Source organism: Xiphophorus hellerii, chromosome 22 (genome assembly GCF_003331165.1).
Source record: "Xiphophorus hellerii strain 12219 chromosome 22, Xiphophorus_hellerii-4.1, whole genome shotgun sequence".
Lineage (NCBI taxonomy): Eukaryota > Metazoa > Chordata > Actinopteri > Cyprinodontiformes > Poeciliidae > Xiphophorus > Xiphophorus hellerii.
The window spans coordinates 11082680-11102989 of record NC_045693.1 but is presented as its reverse complement, the minus strand read 5'-3'; the positions used below and the strand labels follow the sequence as shown (position 1 = coordinate 11102989).

Below are 20310 nucleotides of genomic sequence, written 5' to 3'. Positions count from 1 at the left end.
GAGATGGAACAAATGACCCTAGAGAGATTTTCCAAATATAAATCTTCAGATGCACAACAACTAATTTTATTATTATTTATTTCTACAACTAGATTTTTTTTTTCCTTTCAATAAGAGATTGTGCTACTGCAATAAAACATAAACTGATTGTAAAGCTTTTCACACACCTAAGCTCAGCTTTCCATATTCGTGGTGGAAACTCAAAGGTTTTCTATTTATTTATTTCTATTCCAGTGACACAATCAGTTCGGGGCTCCAGGGATGAGTTACGCTCAATTACCCAAACAAGAAAACAACTGACGGAAAAGGTTTCCCCAACACTGTAATTTAACATGTTGCAAGCATGTCAGACATGTTAAATACCTTAAAAGAATCACAGTGCACATTTACAAAAAGGCAGCACGTTCCAATACGACCTGCTATCGATTAAATTACAGAAAGGTTGCCAGAGAGAAGAGAGAGGCTGCGTATGAAAATCAGATTTAAATCCATGTTTGCACACCTCTCCACACAAGATACTTTGCATTTGTGAGCAGACTGGAACAGCAGTGCATTTGTTTAGCCATCTGTGCATGAATGTATGGTATCCAAAAAGGCTGGTCAATGTAAACTGAAACGCAGAGACCTACATAGGCTTATCACGTGTTTGTTGAGTGAACACGGGGATGCATGTTGCGGCTGTTGTTGCAGTCAACTCCTAAGAAACAAGCTAGCTGGAATTTGTCTTGTTTGGTATGCCATGACAACAGGAAGCACATACTTAACCCACGAGTCAGAATCCCACCCTCTGCAATGGCAGGCTTATAACAACGCCCAAGACTGTCTCCATGGAAATGCATTTTCCAAAATTATTCCTCAAACCTATTTATAGAGCAGCCGACCACGAGGCTAGCCAGCTAATATGACTTACAGTACAGTGAAAATGGAAACGTCTATCGTTCCCTCTTCTTAAAGGCTTCACACAAACAGCTGACTAACGATCCTCACTCTGACAGCGGTAAAGCAGCATGTTTGGAGGAAGTCTGTGTGTGCATTAGTTTTCAAATTTCAGGCTGATGCAAGAATCAGCAGAGGCTGCACAGGCAGAACGAGGCGTGCACACAGCAGGTAGCGATGTCGTCCCTGACCTCCTCTGACAGCGCCGCCGCTCTGTTACTTTTTAAGCTTCGCGTATTGAATGAAGATGAGGAAACCACAGACAGCTTCCAGTTCAGCCGATTTTCACCACAGTCTTCCTTTCAACTCTCGACGTTACAGCAACCTGCAAACAGCATTCACACCCTCAGAAGTGCCTGTTGCAAACTGAAACAGATCTCTCTAATTCAATGTGATTTTCTGTGCTAAATCAAGACTGAATGCTCCCAAATTGTACGGTGGAATAAAACATGATTTTCAAATTGTAGGAATAAATATTTGAAAACTGTGGTATGCATACATACACACTTATATAAAAGTCACTGCAACCACCTGCCTTCAGAAGTCACCAGAAAACACTTTACCCTTAATGCACCACCCTAAAGGTGAAAGATGGTAGTGGTAGAATCATGCTGTGGGCTGACTTCAGGGAAGCTGAGCAGAGCTGATGGGAAAATGGAAGCAGACCTGTTTAAAGGCTGCAGAAGACTTGAGTTTTTATAGAGGTTCACCATCCAGCAGTACAGAAACCCAAAACATGCAGTCAGAGTTGCAACGAAATGGTTTGATCATATTCATGTGATAGAATGACTTGGTCAAAGTTCATACTTCAAATGAGAATTTGTGACTAAAAAAATGATTTTTATAGACAATCTGATTGAACTGCTTATCAAAGAAGAATATGGAAAAAGTTTGGTCCACAGATGTCTAAAGCTGGAATAAGCAAACCCTAAAAGACGCATTATAAGTGCAGTCAAAGAAAAACCTTTAAACCCAGTTGAGACTAAATTACACACAGATGTAGAATTTACTTACCAGTGAGGTGACTTCTGAAGATAACGAGTTGCACTGAATGCTAGGGGCATCAGGGTGAAAGGGATGTCCCACTGTCATTATGCAATCATCAGTTAGGGAGAGGTGTTGCAGATTTGCTTGGGCTATAAATTTTTAAGTATTTAGTATTTGCTGCACACTTGTCAAATAAAATGAAAACTTTGTACTGGTCTGTCACATAAATTCCTCTTGAAACTCCCCAAATAACAGCTATAAGATTTGTGGTTGCAACAACAAAAACACAAACACATTAAATGGGTATGAATACTTCTCCGAGGTACTATAAAAAGGAACAAAGTGTCAGCAAAGGTAATAACTGGACATTACCCTTTGACCTCACAGCTTGGTTATCTAATTATGATCAGGCTAGCATGGAAGTAGCACAACCTCGAGCAGAGCTTAAGCTTTGTACACATTTGGTGTCTGCAAACAAAAGTCAGAGCTCGAGGGAAAAGCCCTCCCCAGTTCTGCTGACGCCAGGCCTTCATTAAATGCCGAGTTTCTCATAACCGAAAAGCACCTGCACAATAAATAACAGCTACAACTACAAACAGTGTGGCAGTAACTCAGTGACCGAGAACAACAACAGTGGGTGTCAGCTTTCATTAATAAACCCACTAATTCACAATGACGCCTAATAAGACAGCAGAATGCCGCCATTTTATTCAAATAAGAGCATTTTAGCAGTGCCACTGTATACTATTGGTATTGATTAGCTCCATTCTTGCCGTGAGTGAACACTGAAGTGTTTTTTCTTCCTTCCATTGAAGGAGCAGAACAATAAAAGAAAGTCGCTTTTTCACATCAGGGCTTCAACAACAATGCATCATAGAAACTGAGATATTTACAAAAGCATTTAACTCAAACTGGCTGAGCAGAGAAAAGATTGTGCTCTTCAAGATCGAGGCTGGGTCCACAAGATTCAATTTATTGTACATTTTCTCTAATATATACAGGTTCAATTTTATCAATACACGGGAGAAAGAGCGGATACCTTTTAGCTCGACTCACAGTTCCAGTTGCCCATAAATAAGAACCAAAAGTCTTCAGGACATGATTTTTATGATGTGGGGACATAAAAGACAGATCACTTTAGTCGTAAGGAAATGAAGTTTGATAGAGTCAAAAGGAGACTTTCAAGCCTGAGAACACTGAACCAACTGTAAAACAAGGTGATGGCAGCATCATATTGTGGGGTAGTTTCAGTGGAGGGTTTAATTATTAAATATTTTCAACTTACCCTTTAACAAATACATAAAAACTGGTTTCAGAATGGATATGGCAGGTCAAAAATACGCTTCTTTTGACATCTAAAAGAAAGGTCTGTGCAACTATCTTAACAAAAGTGTAGCTTTCTGCCAAGAAACTGGGTCAAATATCCAGCCAGAATTATGCTAATTGCTACAAAACGTAGTACTGACGCTTAACCAAATGTAAGTAGGGGTAAGAGCTGCACAATATCAAATCAGTCAATATCATGTCAGTGCATTATGAGGCCAGTTGGATGGAAAATGCTGATTAATTGTAATCATTATCAATGATTTCAGCAAGAGTATTCCAATTACAGATTTTCCTGACATCGTGGGTTTATAGATTTGAATATCGATCTATATTTTTAACCCTGTGTAAATTTCAGGAAATCGACAATAAATTTAATCTAATGCAACTCTTGACTGTTGTCTGTCATGTCAGCCTGGCAAAACGAAAGGCTCAAATAAAAACCTAAAAGCCCTAAATTCATGACATCCCAAGTTTTAATTTTCTTAATGTATTTACAAATAGTGTGTTTATCCCCCTTCATGCATGCAACCCTAGTTTTCTAGCATGTTTATTCCAATGTGCTTCCAAGCATCGACTTTCCTGTGGTGATATAGTATGTTAATTAAAACTGACCAGGCTCAAGGCTCAGACTCCTGACGCAATTATAATTTAGCAATAGAATAGTCAGTTTTCCTTTCCTATTAGAGTCAAGCTTTATAACAGAACATCAAGAATCCCACCTGAAATTTATGAGACAGAGGTTACAACCCAAATTCAAACACACAAAAAAGAAGTCATGTTTGTCTGGTCTCTCAGGTTCAACTAATCACTTCTAAATAATACAAAAGGGACTTCAGAATTTAGTCCATTGTTTGACCGAGGTGTACACCTTTTGTTTATCTTCTCCATGGTGAATACCCCTTGTGAGTGCCTGTGTCTACCATGGCACCGCTACAATCTGGGTAATTACAGCGCAAATAGAGCAGGCATCAAGCCTAACACAGAGCCTTGCTTCATGGGGATCATTGACTCTGTGGATGTGCTCTGAGCCCGTTCTGTCTCACTTAAAATCTAACTCCTTGACCTCTGGTGGTTTAATGAGGCATTCATGAGCATCTTTCACAAAATATAGACATCTAATCCCAGGAAGAGAGAAGTCAGATGCAGAAAGGAAGAGAAACATCTAATTTTGAAGAGCTTAGAGGAGTCAGTATAACTTCTCCAAGAAGCTCCAAGAAAAGATTAGGTATTCATAAAATGGAGAAGACTTTAACCCAGGTTCAGCTCAAAGTGCAAAAATGTTCCCTAGCTAAGAAAAGTGATGAACTTAGAATAATTATCTTTTAATGTATGCATAAAAGTGCAACAGAAAATAAAGCACAACAAAGCAGATTTCTATAATAATAATACATTGTCCTTGAGTACCACTATGTTCAAAAGCTGATAAATTACTTTAAGAAACACAATTTGCATATGTTTACACAAACAGACTTTCCCTTCCCATCAGGAGTTTTGCTGTCCGAGGCAAAAGATGTCAAACTTGACGGCTTCAAGTGATTTTTTTTTTTTATGTGACGGCTTTAGCTTATCCATGTCAACCACCCAGGGTAGAAATAGCACTGAAGAAGAAACGACAATCTGCAGCCAGCTTGGCACTGGGCCTTGCTGAGAAGACTCCTTAGTGACACACAATCCCATTCCAAGTAAAGGCCTCAACACAACCATATTGCCACAATACTCTCTTTATCCTGTTTAACCATGAACCACCCTCATATCCTTGGCAAGTGATGCATGTTTCACTACAAAGAGCAACACAGAAGCACACGCAGAGTTCCTTGAAACACGAACACCTCAACTATTGACTTCTCCTCAATAGTTGTCCAGTTATCCAGTTCATCAATCCAGTTATCAGCTGGATTTATCAGAGGAAACCACCTAGTCAACCTCTGAAGAATCATCATTCTAAAGTGGAGGAGAGAAAGAGGCACAATCTTGGTTTTCTGGGGCCATTGTAGTTTTTTTGCTGTTTCTCAAAGCACATACTCTTTTTCTCTGGTTTTCAAATAAGTCTGTGCCCTCACAGTAGAGCTGGACAATAAATCATTAATACTATATGTTGCAATAGACATTTCTATCAACACTAGTAGATTTTTCAATAATTTCACTGAACTCTGATCCAAAACCGCACAGCACTCTGGGGGATCTAGGCATAGGAAAGGCTTCAGCTGCTCAACTTCTCACAGCAAAAGCAAGGTTGGTGGAATCAACTAACTCACTCACTCTTTGGTTACCTAGCAACACACTCACTTTTTGGTTACCTACCAACAACTTGAGAAACCTGCGCAAGAACCATTTTCGGGTTTCACCACACTGCTTCATAACTGCATAAAAATAAAAAAACAACGGCATGGAGTGAAAATTGTGTATAAAACAGGAAAGGTCACACCACCAGTTTGTCAGCATTTCAGATATTCTAAACAAAAAATGAATCAATAATTAGCGATATGACCAAAGAAAGTAGTGAGACTTAAAAAAACAAAAAAAAGATTAGGCTTTTCTTGCTACTAATCCAACAAGAGGTGAAGAGGTTTACCCTGGAATGTCCTGAGCTTTTAGCTTCAATTAGATTGGACTGATTGTTTTCTCGCTGTGGTCCATTTTAGCTAAACTGTAACCTAATGAGGCAAAATTGTGTAGTGAAGGGAAAGCAACGGATTATCTATCATTCTAAGACTTCTTCAAAGACAAGCAGCCACATGCCTCTATCGTAGCATACATTCTCCACCTATTCTGATGTTTCTTTATTGTAGTTTTTTTTTCACTGCATCTGCTGAGAGCAGGTAATTGTTTTCTGAATAAAACTCTGTACTCCTGAAGTTCGAATAATGATCATTTCATTATTTCTGCTGACGGTGAGAAAAACGGCAGCTAGGTTGTGCTTAATAAAAGGGGGTGAAGATAAGGCCAAGGGAATCCTCCCATCAGAATCCCCCTCATCCTCTGAGCGATCTCCATCAAATTACTCCATTAGTAAAATAGGACTCGTTCATGCATGATGTTTCCACTTCCAATTAAGAGCTTCCTCGCTGTTGATGGCCGAGCCAGTTTTATCTCTCCTACTGCTTCTATTGAAGTGGTGATGCTCCTCTCACTGTGAAGCTCTGATGTGACAATTTTCTGCCTCAAACTTGACATCTGTCATTTTAGATCGACAAAAATAAATATATAGTGTTATGATAATTAATGTCAAAGCTTAGATAAATGGTGCAATAGAGCAATTGATATGAGAAACAGCAGAGATAATATTTACATAAATCTTTTATATCAGATTGCTTGGATTAAACTATAAATTTCTGTCCTTTTTATGACTTTATAATCAAAATTCTAAGTATAATCATAGTTTAATAATATACATACAATTTCTAGATCAAATGAATTAAATATCAATACCAGGCATGGCTTAGTATTAGGACCTCTAAATAACTTTAACCTTGAGTTTTAACAGTATTTACCCATGAAATCTCAAACAGAAATGCATTTATGGTCCAACCACTTTTATTTAAACAAGATGCTATTATTCCTGCTGTAACTACAGTACATAAAACTTTTAAAAAATAGTTATGCAACTTAAATCATTTATATATTAATCATTCATCATAGTCAGGCTATCTGCTGGGATAGCCAGAGTGAGGGCTTTGGTCTGTGTCTGGGTACTAATGAAAATATTTCCAAGCAGTTTAATGTCTATCTTTTAGACAAGGGGAAAGCAATGCAGCCTTGTTTCAGAAAGCTACCTAGCAGTATGTGGGGGAGGGGCAGCATTGGATCATCATTTTAAGGCTATCCATGTTTTCTGGCCAGAAATATTCCCAACTTCGATAAACAGTAGGGAAAATCAAAGCTGCCTCCTTTGGCCGCAGCAAGAAGTGAGGGAAGCTGAAGGGCAATTCTGCTTTTTCTAATCCACCTTATTAAATAGACTTAAACAAATAGACCCTATGGGCAATTTAAGGTGTAGTTTAAGGTGCAGAGTCAATAATAATCAGTATTAAATCACATTTAATTTGAATCTGAATAAAGTAGATTAAAGTACTTGAGAAACAAGAGCCATCAAATTTTTAAAAAGTGAACATTTGCATGGAAAGCATGACAGAAGCCAGACTTTTTTGCTAGTTTTACCTAATCTTAATGTTCAAAATATTAAAAACAACGTTTAAATCAAAATGTGTTGCACTTAAAGTGTGATGAGTGTAAGATTTTATAATAGTGACGGGGCGTAATTAAGGAGATGGGGTTTCATCTTACATCTTCTTTTATTTTAAGGTAAACAGTCATGAGCCAGTGTCCCGATATCTGGCCAACATCAATCCTTCACTGGAGCTTTCATTATATCACATAAACTTGGGAAAACAAAGGTACAAGGGATCAATACCTCCTGAAGCAGAGGTCAACCGTACCTCTGTCCTGCTAATTAGCTGAACGCTCAGGTAGCCCTGATTTTCTGCAGGACAAAACTTTCATTGTGACAAATTGCACAGTCTGTAGCCATTGTCCTTTTAAGGTCTATGACCTCCAAATATTGACAACTAAACATAACCAGCACCTGTAATATGGGACTCCAATAGTGGCAGACTTCTATGGAAAAAACAAGCTTTTAATGTTTAATTAATCATGTCATTAAGTCATTAAAATATGGGTTACATTTATATTTTATCAGCGTTAGTGGTCACTACTACTGCCCTTATCAATTGAACTGGTCTATAGTTAACTCATTGTCCAGGTTAACCAATCAATTACAGAGTATAGTGGTACCAATAAACCTAAAAGAAAATCAAAATAACCAAAAAAAAAGCCAGATTGGTGTGTTTTGCATAATTATAGTAAAGCAGTGTTTTGCAGATACATTTAGTCAAAACAATATTATATTAAAAAACATACGTACAGAGGTATAAATAAAGGTATTTGTTAGGTTTTAAATAGTGACACTGATAAACCTCAAACCTAAAAATTATGAACTTGTTAGTGACCAGGAAAAGCCTAATTGGCTAATCTTTCATTTTTATAATTTCAAGTTGTTTTTTTTTACATATTTTGCAAAATAAGGGCATTAAAATTATCTTAAGTTTTAAAGAGTGTTACCAATAAGACTCAAAGAAAACCAGAAATCAATCAATATCTGACAGATAATGCCTGATTGGTTCAATTCGTATGAATGAATTCTACACTTAAATTATGCATTTGTTAAATACTAATTTTAATTTTAGTTAAGACAGGCATAAAATAATTTTTAATAATTCATTTAAAACATCTGAAGCAACGTTGTGATCATTTATTGCTCCATTGGGAAGGCTCAGAAAACAGCTGCCTGTTCTCTGAGCGATGTCAGCTGCTCATTTGGAGATATATTTTCTAAATATTTACCCTAATAATGACGCCAATTTCCGATCAAAAAGACATAAAAAGCGGGCGGCCGATGACCTTCAGGCTGGAGCCGCCGGGTCACCTGGCCTCCCAGCAGAGGTTCCAAACAGCCTGGAGAGAAGGAGGGTAACCAGGTGCTGCTTCCATCCATCATCACTTTATGCACACTGGCCCAGTTTAATGTCCTTTTCAGACTTGACTGGAAACACACTGGGCCACACAGAAACATGGGAAGCAGCTAATTAGTTTGCCAAAGGCAGAAGTTCACCAGTCATTTACCACTTCAAGGGTGAAATTTCCTTCCAGAGTGCTAATGAGGACTTTGTCCATCACTGTAGTCTCATTCATTACAACACGACAACATCGTTCTAACTAGATAACAGCAGAATGCAACATCATCGTCCAGTTTGCATCTGAAGGATTGTGCTGTAGCCTCCCTCGCTAAACACAGTCCAGTAACCTGAACCACCTCAGCTTAAAACAATTCCTTTGACTACAGGGCAAACAGCTGGTGAGCGTAAGAAAGGGTGTCATGCTGAGCAGGTGCTGTAATGTGATGTGCTGAGGGTTTAGCAGGGAGAAACAGGGAACGCAAAAGCTTGGAAATCTAGCAGAGGACAGGAGGAGGAGAATTTTTCCTCTCGGAGCCAATGAACTGGACCAGAATTCCTTTGTTTTCTGGGATAGTGAAGCAACAAAGGGATGAAATTCATCTCTTTTTATGCAGGAGCTTCAGCTTTAGCATGTTAAAGCATATGCAATGTAATAAATTAAAAATATATGATAAATACTTTAGGAAATGAGATATCAGCAAATTAAATTTCAAGACAAACAATTCATATCAAACTAAAATCCATTTTGGTTCAAATTTCAATTCAGATTATACAAATTCATTCCAGTATATTCTAAAATGTATCTATATTCAGAATCGGCTACATATAAAGACAAACCAATCCAATATTAATAACTGTACGAGTCCCAATATTAAAAGACATTCCAAATTGAGGTATTGGTGACAATGTACTGTATATAATTCTATGCGTTGTGCTCTAACGCATAGAGCACAAAGCTGGTACAGTGTTATCAAATAAATTTGTAATTCTGTACATTTATGTAAAATGTATGTAAAAAAAAAAAGAAACAAAGAACAGTTGAATTAGATCTATTTCTGGTAATTAGTAAAAAAAAAAAGTAGCAATGACTACAGGTAGCAGAAACACAAAAAAAAAAAACAAAGGCAATGGGCGGGTAGTACTTTCCATGATGAAGCAGAACTAATGCACAAAGTTAACAACAACAATAGCTCTGCTAACATATCAGCCTAGTACCTATAACAGAAGTACTAAGCCAGGGGAAGAAAATAGAAGAACATACACAGAGTTAACAAAAGCAAGAGCTCTGACTGGCAATGCAGCATGGCTAAGCACAAAGCCGTTGAGCCAGAAAATCTTTCTATAGGATAGAAAAATAAAGAGAACACAAAGTTAATGGCTCCAGTAGCATTGGCTCTGTCACCATAAAACTTACCTTGTGCCTTTGATGAACCTTTTTGTAATCTTGCTCACCTAATACTAATGAATATTTTAAGAAAGATATATGTATATACTGTATATACGTATATATCACATACCTCAGAACTTTATCAATATGTTCTCATTAAAGTCTGTAAAATGCCTGCAAAAGACGTCTAACAGGTAAAGGTGATATGTTCTTTGTATTTTGCACTCACCCATATTGACATGTTTGCCCAGTGACTGTATCCCATAAACCCCAGAAGGGCTCAATCATTTTTTAAATTCAGAGGCAGAACTGAAGTTCTCTGCTTTCTGTGAATAAACGTTGAAACCAAATTAGTGAACAAAGTCAAGCATTTTATCTCTATGGTCACACCTTAAACCAGGCATCCCGCTCACATTTCCACACCCGTATGCAAAAACAAATACTGTCACCTTATCAGGAGCATCTAAAACACAAAGTGAAACACAAAAATGACATCAAGTTACATGAAATAAAGAGGCAGAAAACAGAGCACTAAAATCTGGTCACATGCTTCTAAAACACAGGGAAAACACAGATTATTAAGCAGAGAAAGCCGAGGATGTTTGTGACTGCGTAGAAGGACCAGCTGCTTCTACTGCAGTCTCAGGTAAGGTTGTCATTTCCGTACTACAGCACTACTTAACATAAGAGGTTTGCTGTTGTGTTGTGCTTAGAGCATTGCTATTTCACTGTCAGCCAGTTGTTGACTGCAAACCCTGCATAAAACTGAGCTTAAAGACAACAGTAGCACATTTACAGGTAAACAAATCTAGAATTTTCACTTGTATTGATTAATTAGTTGATTAAAATTTGCTGTAAGTCAGTTTACTTTATATTTCTGTGATGGTGCAATAAAACATTCAATTTCTGGGAAACGCCCAAAGATAAGCAACGTCTTTTTAAAAATTTTATAAGATACTCATCCTGCCACTATGGTCTGTAAGAATAACATTTTAAACGCAAAAGCTAGGCCCATTTTCACACTCTGAAGTAAACACTTCCACTAACTCAAGACCTTTTCATGAGATTGGCTTAAAAATATCTCATAATCCAAAATGTTTTAATAAACTACAAACCAGCAGAGATGCACCGATCAGGTTCTTCCGAGCAAATACTGAGATCCCAGTATCTCTGAATTCTGACCTGTCAAACCAGATTTTAACCGGTTCTGCTTCCTTTTTTTAAAAAAACATATATAAAAAGGGAAAATAAATGTGCTGCATAATCTTTGATAAAAGCAGTAGTTTTCAATATAACATTAGTTATTAAGATCAGGTCAGTTTTATTTATGGGAACGATACCAACATGTTAGAAAATTATAAACATAGGCCAGTATTGATGGTTCTGCCAATGTATTGTATAACTATTGGTATTACAATAATTATTATTATTCATTTAAAATCCCATCTTCAAAAAAAAAACAGTCCGTAGGCCAGCAGGATTTGTTAAATCAAGCAACTTGTGCATAATTGGTAAATTTTATTCTTCTAATGATGATATTGATTGCAATGATTCAAACTTTTCATCCTTCCTCTTTCTCTCTCATCTGCCTCGCTTCTTCCTTGCCTTTGGTTGATCGGTGTCTGATTTGAGAACCCAAAGCATGTTACAATATTAATATTGTAATTAATGATGATATATTTGTTATATATAAACTGTAGGACTCAAAAAAAGTTAAGCACCCAGAGTGAATGTGCTGCATTTACATATTTATTTGACATTTATTTCTTTGTGTGCTTCACAGTATTCGCCTCATATTTACAAAGACCACATGAGCCACAGGCACAGCGTCACAGAGGAAATGATTCTGGTTAGGATCCACACAGGTTTGATTACAACCACGTACACTTACTTTGTAAAACTTGTAAGTGACACCCTCATATTCCTCCCCTACTACCCAAACAAAATTTCTGTGCTCCATTTACAACGTCCACTGTCACAATCTGCTCCTATTAAGCGTAATTGCACTTTTCAAAGGTTAAGTTTCAACCACCAAGGCAAATGCTTTATCCTGATGTGGAAACAGTTAGCATGTAATGATCGGCAGCTAGGACACAGAATGGTTTATAGACTTGAAAGGAATATCCATTCAGCAAATGACTTGCTTTGTAACTACTAACCTCTGACTGAAACACTACCTAATCACTCTGTAGGAAAATAATCTGGATCAGCTTTCTCACCCACTCAGAGAAACTCTCTCCGTGCACACAGACACTTTCTCTGAGCATCACTAAATATTACCCAAGCAGACCAAACAAATCAGCAGGACTCCACTCTGACAGAGAGGCTACACGTGAAATGAGAAGTTTGTGTAATCGTCAAAAACAGAGAGTTTGTACATGTTTTTATGTTACTTTACCATAACATTTCAGTCTATATTTAGAAGAATGAATAATAAATACAGTAGAATATAAATACAAAACTTCTCTATGAATTTATGAAAGATAATTCTGATTAGGTCAGGTTTTAAATATACGTCCTACAGACAAACATTAAATCCCTACCAAACAGGACTGACAAACGAATGGACAAACTAAAACTAGATGGTAAAGGACAGATGGATTCTTTATTCTCCAAAGAGAAGAAAGTTTCACACTCTGTTTTCAAAGCAGGCCACACAGCTGTCCATCATCTCCCTGAGCCAAAATGACCCAAAGTGTGACATTCCACCACCGAGGCCACATTAAAGTGTTTATATTGCATCTACTGCCCTTTTCAGGCATACATGTGCATAACTGGTGTCAAAAATGGGGTCAGAAACCACTGAGTGCAAAGGGTGGAGTACATTAATGAAACTGTCTGGGTGGATGGTTAGCTTATCAATCATTCTGCTACCTTATCACCTTCAGCACAGTCACAAAGCTTCCTGTCACTCTCTTATCAGGCTAATCCTGCTAACTCGAGCACAGAGGCTGTGAGCACGGCGGGAATAAATTAGTTTACTCCTACTCTGATTGGATTAAGAGCAAGAAGTGAGCCCTGACCCTTTGACTCCGACGGCTAAAGGCACCGGGAGCTCAGCTTTGATGAGCAAGTCGGCTTAAAAGGAAATAAATAAGTACAGGGAACGACTTAATCTTTAACTTCAAATTTGGACATCAGATTGTGAGTTACTTTTAACATAATTCTGCTTTGATTAGCTTATGCAATGGAAATAAATCATTCACAAATCTCAAATGTCAAAATGGAGGAGTTTATACGACAGCTGAGTTAATAGAAATCCAGTCCATGAGTCTCTGGAGCCGTCTGTCTGCTCTCCGTCCCTGGGGAGCGAGGACATCATGACTGAGACTACATTAGGGTAGCAGAAGCATTCAGAAAACCATTCCTGCAAACATAGACTATGAGCTCCAGGACAACAGCATATACATCCCTCTGCAGCTTTATAAATAGAGATATGGAAACAAAAATTTGTTTCTGCAGCTGGGAAGTCCCACATGAATACAGACACTTGGCTGTCACAAATTGACAGGCTTGCATTATAGAAGCTGCGACAGCAACACTTCAGTGGACTAAAGAGCCTCTCTGTGACAGAGAAACAAAACAGTAATGTGAGGAGAGTGAAAGGAAATGAAAACTTTAAAAAGCCTGCCACGAAGAGCAGTGACTAACCCAATGGAGTCAGTGAAGGTTTAAATAGGACACTAGAAGGATAAAATTATACCCCTCCTCAGACTTGGACTAAAAATCCATAATACTTTGACAACCTACTTAGTACTGAGTGAGATCACCAGCTAATAAAATCTTGGGGATTCCCAGAGCTTCTAGTGAAAATAGGAAAACTGAGGTAGTTCCTCACTGGTCCAGATACCCTGAGGTCCAAAAGCAGAATGAGGCGATGAGAGAATCTCATGAGAATGCTCAGAAAAACATGTCAAGGTTTCACAGTATTACGGTATTTATACAAAAGTTTAAAGCAAAAATGTCTAACATGATCCAGGAGTATTATTTTTTTGAAGAGAAAAACTAATTATTGCTGCTGCTACTGAAATTAGACAATATTTTAATTAAAAATAATTAGACAGTCAGACAATATTGGTGTACACCTAAGCAAACATCTACATTTAGCCAGCTAAATTTAGCCAAATTTTCAAGTAAACCCTAACAAATTATAAATTTTCCTCCATCTTCCTCCTTATAGGGTTTTCCTCTTGTATTCATAAAGTAACATAGGCTAAACTAAAACTAAATTGTTATTAAGGCAAATTTTCTGTTTGGGTACTTTTAAAGCCGCCTAAAATACCTCTAACATCTATTGACTGTTTGTGTTTGGGGTTGCTTTATCTGTAACATTTTCCTTTAGACTGCCACAGTCTTCCTTGATAACTGGAAATATTTTCAGGCAATTAAATTAGTCTTTCCCAAAAATGCAAGGAAAATAGTCTAATACCCTTCCTCCAGCCAGCTGATGGACAGTGTGCAGCAGTGCTACAGTGTTCCTTTCTGCCACAAAAACTTCTGGCATCTTACTGAAAGAAATCTAAACTTTAACAGCAGCGTGAAAGACCATTTTGGTCCTTTTGAAACAGTATCTTTTTAAAACTTGTACTTTGGTACCGGTGTCCGTCCCAATCCAATGGTTGGGGAATGCAGAGTCCGGGAGAACACCTCTAGATTCTTCAAACAATTTTTGAAGAGACTGTGGCTGTTTAACAAAAGATTATAGTGGAAGTGTTAAAATAGCATCCATGGTTAAAGCAAAATGAACATTTGCCCTGCAAAAGAGCCGTGGAAGTCACTTTTCAGTGGTTATAATCTTATTTATGTTCAAAGAACATTTGTCCTTTTTACAGGATGTGTTTTAGCATTATGGCATCTGTAATTTTCTGACACCTGAGAAAAGTATGATGTCAAAGGAAGTCAAAAAAACAAAAGCGAATGTAAAAGGACCGTTACAACTTCCTCATTCTTTTACTTCCAAATGATTTCCCTGTTTCACCTTTAACCTCAGGCGGAGGCGGTAATAAACCCTCCCTAGTTTCAGTTAAATAGAAGGGGTCACCAAGAGAGGAACAAGCCACAGTTCTGCAAACACAATCGCTTTCCTTCTTTATTGTGAGCCACAGTGAAGCTGCATCTACACACACACAAACACACACACAGAGGCCATGTCCAAGACCTGCATGAGGTTGCAGGAAAACCCAGGATCTCCCAGCTGAACGGGGAAACACCCAGGGAGGGGAGAAAGCATCCAGCAGAGTCTGACATCATCCAAGTGCGGGCTTGGGTGTTCATGTGTGTGTGTGTGCACACAAACTTTCTCCCCATGCTACCTCTCACACTGACACACACTCGTGCACAGATGTGTAGCTTTCCTCTTTGGCTGTGAACAGATATTCATTATTCTGATATTCATTTATCTGTGAGTTCACACAGATAAAACCCCATAAGGCCAACCCAGCAACCGTCTACACACAGAGTATGGAAATGTCAAACATCTATTGCAAAAGCATGGAAATATGACAGTCAAATGTGGCCACGCGTAATCACTCCAGCCACACATCGCACTGCAGATGCATGGAAGTGACCCAAAATCTTAACTCACATGCAGCCATAGTGAAAAGCTCTGGTTGTGAAGTTGAAGGACAATAAAGTGAAGCATTCAGTGTAAAAGCAGATTGTTTCAGTGAACGGGGCAGAGCCAGCGGGGTGTCGATGAGCTTCAGCAAGTGCTCCAACAAAAAAAACTGCAATGCCTCCTGTCAAAGCTCCACGTCCCGCTGAGGATTAGTAAAACCACACAACAGAGGGGTGTTGACTCATCTTCAGCCTCACCTTTTTCCGAAAGGAGCCAAACCATGAGGACGCGAGGCAGCAGCGGAAAATCTTCAGGCTAGTTAGCACTACTTCCTTAGCAAACCCCCTCGCCAGCCAGCAGCCATCCAGCCAGCCTTCTCTCCGGTCCAGCCAGCCCGCCCGGTGCTTCCTCCCAACCCTACCCTTCCGTACAGCCCTCTCCGCTCGGAGAGCTCAGTCGTCCTGGGACTTACCGGTCTTATGTGTTGTTGGTGCCGTTGTGAAGAAGAGACAACTACGGGGAGGCTGCCGGCCGCCGTTCCGCTGCTCCGGGACAACAGGAGTACCGATCTGCACACTTTCGCAGCCATCTCTGTAGTAGTAAAAAAAAAAAAAAAAAAAAAAAAAAAAAAAGAAAAAAAAAGAAACCCTCACCGGGAAGGAGACTGCTGCGGGCGGACCGAGACTCACCAAGGGGAAGAGGGAGGGTGGTAGGCGGGTTACGGGGTTGGACTATTTCTTCATACACATGCCCAGTGTTGCACCAGTAACCAATGATAAAATACTCCACAGGGTACTCACTGAGAGCAAGGCTTCATTTCCACGTGTCCAAAAAAAAAAACGAAACACTCACACAGGTACCTTATGTGTAATTCACTCTCATTGACTGAAATCTTGCACCGTGAAGTGTACTATCTATATTTTTGTGGCGGTTAACATTATCACCAGAAAAGTTTTAAAAAGTACACAAAATTAATGCAAAAAAATCACACAGATTGCACTCTGCAACAGAATAAAAAGTCAACACTGGCAGTGTTATTTTTTTACTTTCCTACAGTGTTCATTTTACAAAAAAAATAAATAACTCTCTGATTGTGAATATAAATGGACAATACGCTAAAATTACCACTGTTACAGTTTGCATCCACTAGTCCAACTGCTTACAATCTAGAGGAAAAGATCACACAGAACTCACAGACTTATTAAGTTTTTAATAAATAAATTAGGTTTAGTAATTTCTATATATTATTCTGATCTTTACTTAATGGCCGTGCAAGGAAATTGTTGGAACCTCTGGTGTATTTCTTCAGTGGCTTATCTTCTATGTGTAGAACCAAAACGTTTGTGACCGTCTGGTGTGCAGCAGGGCTCAATGCTTGGACCTGTCTTTTTTTATTTCTACATGCGTCCCTTTGATCACTGCTTAAAAAATTTGTCTGTGTTAAATAATTTATGTGACAGCTGGTGAGTCCAACAAACAAAGGATAGCAGAAGAACAACCTTTCAACAAATTTCAACATAGACTTGAAGAAATGTCATTACTGGACATAAAAACAAACATTTTATACAGGATATCAGAAAAACCATTTGAAATAGGAATTTTATCAAAAACAGGCAAATAACAGGGGTAACAATAAAATTTTTAATTACTTGTCTCAATAGAACTCTGTTCTGATTCCTTTTGTTCAGTGTGAAAGACATTTGTAGATGGACACTTCTCAGAAAGGCAGACTTTATCTTAAATAATACAATTTGAGAACAAGACAGCAAAAGCAAATAATTATGACAGGGCATTCTAGAGATGACAAGCATTGTCTAAAGTGAAGTTGAATGGTTTTAAAATGAGCTGTGGCCAATAGTTTTAAACATTAGTTCAACACTTCTTGTATAATTTAATTTAGAAAATCCTGTTTTAAATATCTGCCTTGCAAAAGGAGAATACATTTAAAAAACATGAATGACGGTGTGCCTTCAATAGCCACAGCACCCATTCAGCTAAGTAAAAATAGCTTGTCCTTCAGTGACTCGTGACTACACCGTGTCTCAAAAGACAGTACAACTGGATCAGATCTAAGATCTGCCACTTTCAAAGAGAAACTTCAAAATCTAGTGTTATTTTAAATATGTTTCAGGCTTTCTGATCCTCTTTGGACAATCAATAGAGCAAGTCAAGCTGGAGGTGTGGTGTTATTTTTTTTGTCCAGAATCCCTGAACCTCTGCAAATGCTGATAACAATAGAGGTAATGGGTATGTTTGGTCAATGAATGCCAAGGAAACACTCCTCTGAGGAATGTGTATTGCTTAATCTTCATAAATTTGTCATGTGCCACACCTGTGTTGGTCAAAGGAAAAACCTGATACCGCAATAACTCATGTTGTGTAACTTCAGGGTACAGATTTGTGTGATAACAGGGCTACTTATCATTACTTTTCCTTAAAACAATATAATACATATAAGTAAGACATATAATGAGAAGGCTAACAGGTGTTCAGTTACCGTGATGTTGATTGTAATTTTGTTGCAATAACATAGCCCTACGTAATTTCTCCTGAACTCATCCCAATCCCCTCTCTTTCTGTTACGGTGCAAAACAGCAGACCCATGTGGGCGACGCTATTTAAATGCTAATTTTCAGCCATGGACAATGACCTGCTCAAAGCTTTAAAGCTGCATTGATTCATAAAGTGAAAATCTCTGTGGTTTTCTAAATATTACCAAGCACACAAACATGTTTTACACTATATTTGTAACAACCTATGCATTTTTAATGTACATGTATACCACAAATGAAGTTGAAATTCTTGGAAGAGTAGCTCTTAATGTATGTTTTATGTCTTAAAACGTGACACAAGATATTGTTTGATTTTGTATTGTGCTCTAAAAATTAAATAAACCAATAAATATAACCAAATTTACGCTAAAGATTGTTTGGTTGAAAACAAACCAGTTTGTGTTGTCAAATATGGACGGATCCAGGCTTATTTTGATTTAACACAACATGTTTGTGTTCTGGATTACGTGTTCACACCCAAATAAATGGCTAAAGTGCCCGAAAGCTAATGTTAAGCTTGCCAAAAAGTGAGTTGGAAATTATAGTTGACAAATTCCATCACTTAGCATCTAATCCTTGGGCTAAAATATATGATTTTAATTTTTATTTTTTTATCAATCATCCGTTCTCTCTTCCTGCTTTATCCTTGCAGACTTATTTCCAGACATCAGTAGGCGAGAGGGAGGGAAACACCAGTCAACCTGGCGGCCACATCGAGACACAAGAAAACCTCGTTGCTGCTGGTTATTTATTTTCTTCACCCATTTCATAACTCTGTAGTTTTGTGTGCTTTATCAGATTTTGGGGGTATGAAATGGTGCAATCTGGAACATACCAACTGGTGTTCTCTGTGCATTAATTTCTCTCTATATCTATGTAAGGTGAGTTGAATGTCGAGAAAGGTGCTTACAAATAAAATTTATTATTATTAATTATTATTACTCACCTCAGGTACAGTTTGATCTGACTTTGACAGCAGATGGGTAAAATAATCATAGTCTATAGTATTAAAATGTTGTAACAAATGTTATAAGTGTGGTTCTTTGAATTTTTATTCCAATTAGGGGTCACAATTAGTCATATTTCATAAAAAACAGATGGTCCATATTGGAATTACGACTAGAATGAATAGAAATAGAGTGAAATACAAAATCATAATACAAACAAATTAACAAAATTTAAAAAACAAAAGAATTCAGCAACTTGTGAATATTTATACCCATAATTTCTTGAAATACATAACTACAAAGAGAAGTATATTGATATGCACTTTTATAAGGAAATTGTTTAGAAAATACTTTGTTTTACCAGTATGAAATAGCAGCAGGAAGGTATGAGACAGCAGTGAAGAGTCAAGCTAAACTAACATACATGTTTTCAAATGGTGGAAGAAAACCTGAGCAAACATCTGAACAGAGAAAACCTGCAAATTAAACACAGAAAGGGGTTCAAAAGCCATTCTGTGTTTTAATCTTACTGCTTCAAATGATCCTTTATGTTTTATATAGAAAATGCTCAGATAAAAACAGCTGTTTTAGATAAACAACTGAATTTGAAATTAAAAAATTTAAAAATGCAATACCTAGCAAGCTACCGGTTTGTCTAAAACTACCCAACTTCTTCTCAAACACCATACACCCAGCATTTGGATAAATAAAAAATGGAGTGCGTAATTTTCAAAACAATCTTAAATTAGATATTAAATCTGAGCTGGATTAAATACCAAAGATAAAACATGATTTCCACCTTTGCAATTTCTTTTTAAAATCTAACCCTTATCTAAACAGGTCAAAGTATAATAGTCCAAGATTACAACCTAGTGGCATCAGTTCTTTAAAACTTTACTGCTTTAACCTAGCACATTAATTAACCGTTATTAGAGTTCATGTCATAGTAAGATTAATTTACTTTTCAAACATTGTACACATACAATTTTTTGTTATTTCAGTTTTTCTACAACTTAAAGATAATAACATACAAGTGGTAAAATATGCATTTCCGAACCTTCTGTACTGACATGTCAGAGTTGCAACAAGATTGAGAAATTGTGTG

General features: G+C 37.6%; 1 protein-coding gene across 2 annotated transcripts in view; it reads right to left on the bottom strand.

Annotated features, from left to right (window-relative positions):
- The window catches only part of mcu (mitochondrial calcium uniporter), a 64609-nt gene extending 48264 nt beyond the window's left edge, over positions 1–16345 (bottom strand). Inside the window, exon 1 of one of the 2 annotated variants that reach the window (XM_032552918.1) lies at positions 16179–16345. In XM_032552918.1, coding sequence (XP_032408809.1) covers positions 16179–16295 — 117 coding nt within the window. In that variant the 5' untranslated portion in view covers positions 16296–16345. Of the gene's footprint in view, positions 1–15733; positions 15852–16178 lie in introns of those variants that run through there. The other variant, XM_032552919.1, reaches the window with a different exon arrangement.
- Positions 16346–20310: the final 3965 nt, after the last annotated feature.